The sequence below is a fragment of the Nymphaea colorata genome, chromosome 2, assembly GCF_008831285.2.
Source record: "Nymphaea colorata isolate Beijing-Zhang1983 chromosome 2, ASM883128v2, whole genome shotgun sequence".
NCBI lineage: Eukaryota > Viridiplantae > Streptophyta > Magnoliopsida > Nymphaeales > Nymphaeaceae > Nymphaea > Nymphaea colorata.
The window spans coordinates 26,076,315-26,084,260 of NC_045139.1; the positions used below are offsets into that span (position 1 = coordinate 26,076,315).

Below are 7,946 nucleotides of genomic sequence, written 5' to 3' on the forward strand. Positions count from 1 at the left end.
CGAAGGCTAAGCCTTCAGTTGTTTCTCTTTTCAAGTTTTGGCGGACCTGGGGCAGCAGGCTGAGCAGATGGCTACACTCACATCCTACTGGGGAGGTTTTGGGTTTTGTTTTTTATTTGTAGTGCCGGCGCGTCGGGTTTTGGTTTTACTGATGCCTTGTTTTTTATTAGGCATCGATGTTGTGATTTTGGGGCATTTTTGTCAAATGTATAGTTGAATTAAAATGCTATATAATGGAAAGCTTGCCCCATTGATTTGAATTGCTTGGCTCATTCCTTTCTGAACTATTGTGTAGTCACACCTCGATGTTGGATGTTAGAAAAAAAAAATGTTTGAGTGTCAAAAGGTCGGGGTGTGACAGTTTTGGTATCAGAGCCATGGCAAACCCCATTATGGATGTGAGTTAAAGCCCATTTGTGAAGCCGTGTTGCCCAGGTACGCATTCATTTGATTAGATTGTTCTTGTGGTTATGCTTTTTCATGTATAAGTGCGTAATGTGATCTATGTTTTGAACTTCGTGCTAATGCACGTTGTGATTTGATTTGTGAGATTAGTCATAAGACTGGATTTGAGATTAAGGTTCTTGTTTGTACAGATGGAATATCATCGTAAGGGTAAGAAGCGAGCTGGGCCGACCACAGAGGCACAGAGAGAGCCTAGTCCGGCCCATTCCGATGCGCGTACCCCACGCGATGACAGTACGTCAGGGCACCAGTATGCCCAACTGGGTGGGAGTGCTCAAACCCCACTGAGGCAGACTCCACCTGTGGACCAGCAGACTATTTTGCTGACCACGTTGCAAACACTGACCTCCCTTGTGCAGTCCATGGTCAGTAACCAGAGGAGTAATGCGTCTCCTTCAGGAGACACCACTGCGCCAGTTAAGGAGAAGGCATCAGCGGTGTCGTTTCAACAATTCATGGCGATGCAGCCGCCTATCTTTTCAGGAGGGTGCAGTCACGATAAGGCAAAGCAGTGGATTGAGGAAGTTGAACGCATCTTTGTGCTTCTGAAGATGCCTGAGGAAGACAAAGTGAACTATGGCACTTACCTGCTGAAAGGTGATGCCATGGACTGGTGGAAATCAACTCTTGAGATCCGGTATGCAGGCCAACCGTCAATTTCTTGGAAGCAGTTTAGAGATTCCTTCCTCAACACCTACTACCCAGTGCATGCTAGAGACAAGAACATGCAAGAGTTTCTTGATCTACAGCAAAATCAAATGAGCTTGGAGGAATATATTACAAGATATCGACACTTGGAGGCGTATTGCCCACACTTCTACACTACAGACGGAGCCAGAGCAGGCAAGTTTGTGCGCGGTCTGCGGGAGGGACTGCGAACCAAAGTTTTGACGAGCAGACCTCGTGACTTGGACGAGGCGGTCACTATGGCAAGATGTATAGAAGAAGACTGGGCGAGGACACAGAAGGATCACCAAAAGAAAGCAGGCCAGCATTCACAAGGTGGACGAACCCAGGTGAAGCGCCACCACTTTGCAGGCAGGACAAGGCCTTATGAGAGGCGGGATGACCGAACTTTCAGACGGAACCAGCCAACCCGTAGTGAGGCCACCCAGGGGTCAGTGGCCACTCCGACTTCTCAGAGGTGCCCTACTTGTTCACGTGTGCACCCTGGGAAGCCGTGCTATCGAGAGATCGGAGCTTGCTTACACTATGGAAGGATGGGGCACTTTATCAAGGATTGTCCCTTAAAGAAAGAAAGAGAGTTGAAGAAGCCAGAGGCCGGTCCTTCTAGCGCACGACAGACGACCGGACTTGTCTATGCTACTACCGTTTTGGAGCTTCAGGCACACGACCTTGTTGAAGGTATTTTACTTGTTGGTTCTCATATTGCTAGAGTGTTGTTTGATGCTGGGGCGACCCATTCATTTATATCTAGTCGATTTGCTACTTCACTAAAAGTGTCTGCTAGGAAGATGCCGTATGTTTTGAAAGTTGTTAGCCCTATGCATGCTCAAGAGTCGTGTAGTGAGTATCTATCTGATGTGGACGTGGAGATCCATCAACATCACTTACCTGCACAGTTGGTGATCATGAGTTTTAACGAATTTGATGTGATTTTGGGCGTGGATTGGTTATATGCACGTTATGCTAATATAGATTGCAGGAAGAAGCAGATACAGTTGTTGACTGATGAAATGCAACCTGTGGAGTTCCATGCTCGTAAGGCCAGTCGAACTGATAAGATAATGGTGTCTGCATTGAAAGCTAAACGATTGATAGAAAATGGAAATGTTGCTTTCTTGGTCAATGTGTTGACCAATGAGACGGAACCAGTGAGGTTACCGGATGTGGCAGTTGTGAGTGAGTACCCTGATGTGTTTCCTGAGGAACTGTCAAGTTTGCCTCCAACACGAGAAGTGGAGTTCAAGATAGATTTGTCACCAGGGACAGCTCCTATTTCTAAGGCACCCTATCGTATGGCACCAGCAGAGTTAGAAGAATTGAAGAAGCAACTGCAGGAGCTCTTAGACCAGGGCTTCATCCGACCTAGTGTGTCACCGTGGGGAGCACCAGTGTTGTTTGTGAAGAAGAAAGATGGGACAATGCGTTTGTGTATTGACTACCGCATGTTGAATCAAGTCACCATCAAGAATAAGTATCCGCTTCCTAGAATCGAAGACTTGTTTGATCAGCTTAAGGATGCAAAGGTTTTCTCCAAGATCGATCTGAGGACAGGTTATCATCAACTCTTGATACGGGAGGAAGATGTTGCTAAGACTGCTTTTCGAACCAGATATGGGCACTATGAATTCAGGGTCATGCCTTTTGGGTTGATCAATGCTCCCGCAGCGTTCATGGACCTCATGAATCGAGTTTTCCAAGAGTTCTTGGATCGATTTGTTATTGTTTTTGTTGATGATATTTTGGTGTACTCAGAGAGTGTGGCAGAGCATAGAGATCACTTGAGAAGTGTATTGGGTCTTTTGCGCAAGCATAAGTTATATGCCAAGTATTCAAAATGTGAATTTTGGCTAGAAAAGGTAAACTTTCTGGGTCATGTAATCTCTAAGGATTGAGTATCCGTCGATCCGGCTAAGGTGTCAGCTATGCAGGACTGGAGGACGCCATGCAGTGTAACCGAGGTTAGAAGCTTTTTGGGATTGGCAGGATATTATCACAGGTTTATACAAGACTTTTCGAAAATAGCTACACCAATGACTAAGCTATTGAGAAAAGGAGTGAAGTTTATTTGGAATGAAGAGTGTGAGAGGAGTTTTCAAACTCTGAAGGACAAGCTTACTGCTGCTCCTATTCTGACGCTTCCATCAGGTCATTCGGGTTTTGTACTGTACACAGATGCATCAGGAATCGGTTATGGTTGTGTACTGATGCAAAATGGCCGTGTGGTGGCTTATGCATCAAGGCAGTTGAAGACACACGAACAACACTATCCCACTCATGATTTGGAGTTGGGAGCAGTTGTGTTTGCACTAAAGATTTGGAGGCATTATCTCTATGGGGCAACATTTGAAGTGTTTTCAGATCACAAGTCTTTGAAATATATATTCTCCCAAAGGGATCTTAATTTGAGGCAAAGAAGATAGATTGAATACCTAAAAGATTATGATTTCACGATAACATATCATCCAAGCAAGGCGAATGTGGTGGCTGATGCTTTGAGCAGGCAAGCTAAGGCAACAATGTACAGTATGTTAGCATGTTCTTGGAATTTGTTGCAAGATGTGATAGCATGGCAACCTTACCTTTGTGGCGAGAACAAAGCAACGATGAGTGCCGTGATACAACACCCTTTCATGGAAGAGCTTGTATTGAAGCAAAAGGAAGATCCTGATTTTGCTAAGAACGTGGAAGAATGTAAGAAGGTAGATGCTTTTTGGCATCAAGATGAAGTTGGTTCATTGCGATTTCAACATAGATTGTGGGTCCCTAAAGATGAAGGGGTGAAGCGACGGTTGCTGGATGAAGCTCACAAATCTAAGTTTTCTATACACCCTGGCAGTACAAAGATGTTTCAGGATATGAAGAGAAATTTTTGGTGGCCTGGAATGAAGCGTGAAATTGCAGAATATGTGGCAAAGTGCTTAGTTTGCCAACAAGTAAAAGCAGAGCATCAACGGCCCGGAAGCTTGTTGCAAAGAATCGATATCCCGGTGTGGAAATGGAAAGACATTACAATGGATTTTGTAGTTGGATTGCCTCACACCCGAAGACAGCATGATGCCATATGGGTGATTATTGATCGACTGACGAAGTCCGCTCATTTTCTGTCTATTAGAATTAATCAGTCTTTGGAAAGTCTCGCAGAGTTTTATATTGGCGAGATAGTGATATTGCATGGTGTGCCAAGGTCTATAATTTCGGATCGAGATCCACGTTCTACCTCTAGATTTTGGGGGCAATTGCAGAAGGCTTTGGGTACCAAGCTTAAGCTAAGCACAGCGTTCCACCCCCAAACTGATGGGCAATCGGAGAGGACCATTCAGACCTTAGAGGACATGTTGCGTGCATGTGTCTTAGAGTGGAAAGGAGAATGGGACAAACATGTGAAACTGGCAGAATTTGCATATAATAACAGTTACCACTCTAGTATTGGGATGGCACCTTTTGAGGCTTTGTATGGAAGGCCGTGCAGATCCCCAGCTTGTTGGACCGATTTGGGCGATGGTAAAATCGAAAACCCTTTAGTTTTGCAACACTACACCGACCAAGTGCAATTGATAAGGAAAAAGTTGTTAACTGCTCAGAGTAGACAGAAAAGCTATGCCGACATTCGTCGTAGAGAATTGACTTTTGAGGTTGGTGATCATGTGTTTTTGAAGATTTCCCCTACTAGAGGTGTTTTTCGTTTTGGTGTGAAGGGAAAGTTGAGCCCGAGGTTCGTAGGACCTTTTGAGATATTAGGGAAGATTGGAGAGGTGGCCTATAGATTGGCACTACCACCAGACTTGAGCCATGTTCATGACGTTTTTCATGTTTCCATGCTTCAAAAGTACGTACCAGATCCGACTCATGTGATTGATTTTCAAGGTATTCGGGTGCAAGATGATCTGACAACGGAAGAAAAACCTATTAGAATTGTGGATCGAAGAGAGCAAGTGCTTCGCACGAAAAGAATTCCTTTAGGGCCCGTTTGACGGGCAGAAAATATCATGTAGCACAAGAAAAAAATTTCAAATTTTAAAAAATTTCCGGTTTTATCAAACGCAGAAATATTTTTGGAGCCGTTAAACTCGTTTCCGAAAATATTTTTCCGGAAACATGTTTCCACCGCGAGGGGTGGAAACATATTTCCGGGTTTATTTTTGTGACCGTTAGGGCTCGCGCGAGTCTTCCTCCTACCGCTGCCTCTCGCGTCTTCCTCCTGCCGCTGCCTCTCGCGTCTTGCTCCTGCCGGTGCTTCATCGTTCTCAACCTCCTGCCGGTGCTTCATCGTTCTCAACCTCCTGCCGCACTGCTGCTTCAATCCCCTGGTCGTCTCTCTCGCTCTGTCACTTTCTTCGGCCTTCTCTTTCTTTCTCCCTCTGTCTCGCTTTGGGGTTTCCATCGTAGATGTTCCCAGTTCGACGCCGAAGGTAATTCCTGGTGGTAGGGAGTCGGAGATCGTCTCCCATTGTCTCCGGCTTCTTGTGGATTGAAGATAGGGTTTTTCTTCATTCTTTTCTGTGTATGATCTCTAGAAACTTTTAGGGTTTCCGTTTTTTCTTGGATGATCGTCTCCTATCCTCTTTCTGCGATTCGCAAATGTGCCTGAGTGTGGGGTAGCGTGGAGAAGGGAGAGGGGGGAGCTATGTTTTGGTGGTGAACAGTGGGTTTTGTAGTTTTAAAGAGTGTGGTGTCGGCGGTGTAGGGTTTTCCCTGTCTGCAATTGTTGTTTCTGCAACTGTCGGCGATTTTTTCAAGTGGGTAGGAGGAAAGAGAGGGAAAAGATGGCCCAGAAATTTGATTTCTCAGATTGTTGGTCTAGCTAGACAAGGACGGGGAACTCCTGTTGTGGTGACAATGGAGAACCCCAACTTCTCTGTGCTGGAACTTGATGGGCATGCTGCATACGTCTGAGATTCAAGGTTTCTTGCACGCAATTTACTTGTCATGGTTGTCGTTTAGAGCCGACTACATTGCTCCCGCGATTCAGGCACTGTCAAACTTCTGTGTTGTTCTGTTCCTTATTCAGTCTGCTGATCGGATGATTCTGTGTATTGGTTGTTTCTGGATCAAGTATAAGAAGATTAAACCTCAAATCAAAGGTGATCCTTTCAAATCAGAAGACGCAGAGCAGCCTGGATACGAGTACCCCATGGTTCTTGTTCAGATTCCTATGTGCAACGAGAGGGAGGTAAGAAATTGGATACACCTTTTTTGAATTCTGCCAGTCTCCTACACTTCCTCTGATATAATTGTTGTTTGCTTATACACTTTCAAGGATACCAAAACATATCTGTTTTATTTTATAACAGCAAGTGGGTTTCAACGAATGCTAGATCTGATATTCACCTATACAATTGTTGCTTGATCAAGATTTGCATGACAAGAAGTGTTAGTTTGAAGGTCTCATGAGAAATGTCCTCGACACAGTTAGATGGTAGTGTATTGAAAACTGCAGTTTTTTTCTTATTTGTTTTGATAGTGGAGCTGTTAATGATGGCAGGTCTACGAGCAATCTATCTCTACTGTCTGCCACTTAGACTGGCCTAAGGACCGGTTGTTGATTCAAGTTCTGGATGATTCAGACGATGAGAGCATCCAGTGTTTGATCAGAGCCGAGGTTTCAAAATGGAGCCAGCGGGGTGTGAACATTGTCTACCGCCACCGCCTAGTGAGGACTGGCTATAAGGCTGGTAATCTCAAGTCGGCAGCCTATTTTCAGTTTTGTTTAGCACCTGTGCGATCTGCCTGTATTGACTGCTGATTTTGTGTGTTTCATTGCATTAATTTATTATGTTAGTATTCACATCATTTTCAACTGTTTGTTTCTACGTGTAATATTTGTTCCTTCTTGCAGGAAGATCTTTGGATAGCTGCATTCCCTGTTGGCACAGAGGTTTGTACGAAATGCCTTTTCCATTGCCTTTAATCAGAGTATCTCCTTGGTTAACTTTTATGTTATTCTTCTTAAAAATCCTGTTAGTGATTTGTTGATTTGATTCAAGGAGAATTGGTTTGAATCTTGTAATATACATTGTATTTTTGATTTGCCAGTGGCATCATTTGGATTCTCTTTACAAGATCAATTGGGATTTTTCAAATCTAGAGGTACAATGTTCTATTAAACACATGCAACCTTCTCACTCTTCTCAAGTTCTGTACATTCCTGTTGTGGTGGTTGTAAGCTTTCAGACTATGTAGTTTGTTATTGCAATTTGATATTGCATGTCTGGTTCTGCATTGAATTTGATTACTAAAGTATGGTGTTTTAGTTAGAAATTCTGCATTGAATTTGATTACTGAAGTATGGTGTTTTAGTCAGAAATTCATAAATACCTGTGTCTATTAGAGCCCTGCAAACTCGTATGAGGACATCCATGATATGTTTTTCTTATTCCAAAATCTTGTGGGAAACATATCAACGGTGCCATGGGCTTACGCTTGAACATGGTCAAATGTTACACGGTGGTTTACTTTTTTTGTTTATGTGTTCTATTTAAAAAATTCTGAAAATAAGTTTCTTATATCAAACTAAGATATGTATTTCTGAAAATCTGGAAATATGTTTCTTAAAAATCAAACACAGAAATATGTTTCTGGATATATATTTCTGAGTTATCACACACTCATCAAAATGGGAATCGGAAAAATTTTTCCCATTCCCTTTTTCCAGAAAATATATTTCCAGAAATATATTTCGAATTCCATAATTCCATGCTAGCAAACGACCCCTTAGTGAAGGTGGAATGGCAGTACCATGGATTGAAGGGGAGAGCACATGGGAACCTGAGGAGGACATGCGGAAGAGATATCCA

The 7,946-nt window shown here is 43.5% G+C and overlaps 1 protein-coding gene across 1 annotated transcript; it reads left to right on the forward strand.

Annotated features, from left to right (window-relative positions):
- The first annotated feature begins 5,551 nt into the window (after window positions 1–5,551).
- On the forward strand, window positions 5,552–7,233 carry LOC116248924 (probable xyloglucan glycosyltransferase 8). The gene is made up of 3 exons (XM_050076321.1): window positions 5,552–5,561; window positions 6,206–6,322; window positions 6,635–7,233. Exons 2-3 carry the CDS (start codon window positions 6,284–6,286, stop codon window positions 6,893–6,895), a joined length of 300 nt encoding a protein of 99 aa, XP_049932278.1. The 5' UTR covers window positions 5,552–5,561; window positions 6,206–6,283; the 3' UTR covers window positions 6,896–7,233.
- The last annotated feature ends 713 nt before the right edge of the window (window positions 7,234–7,946 follow it).

Bases quoted from the DNA above. Each gene is read 5' to 3' on its own strand.
- LOC116248924 (XM_050076321.1), top strand. From the start codon at position 6,284: ATGGTTCTTGTTCAGATTCCTATGTGCAACGAGAGGGAG. The intron at 6,323-6,634 runs GTAAGAAATTGG...TAATGATGGCAG, and splicing joins CTATGTGCAACGAGAGGGAG to GTCTACGAGCAATCTATCTC.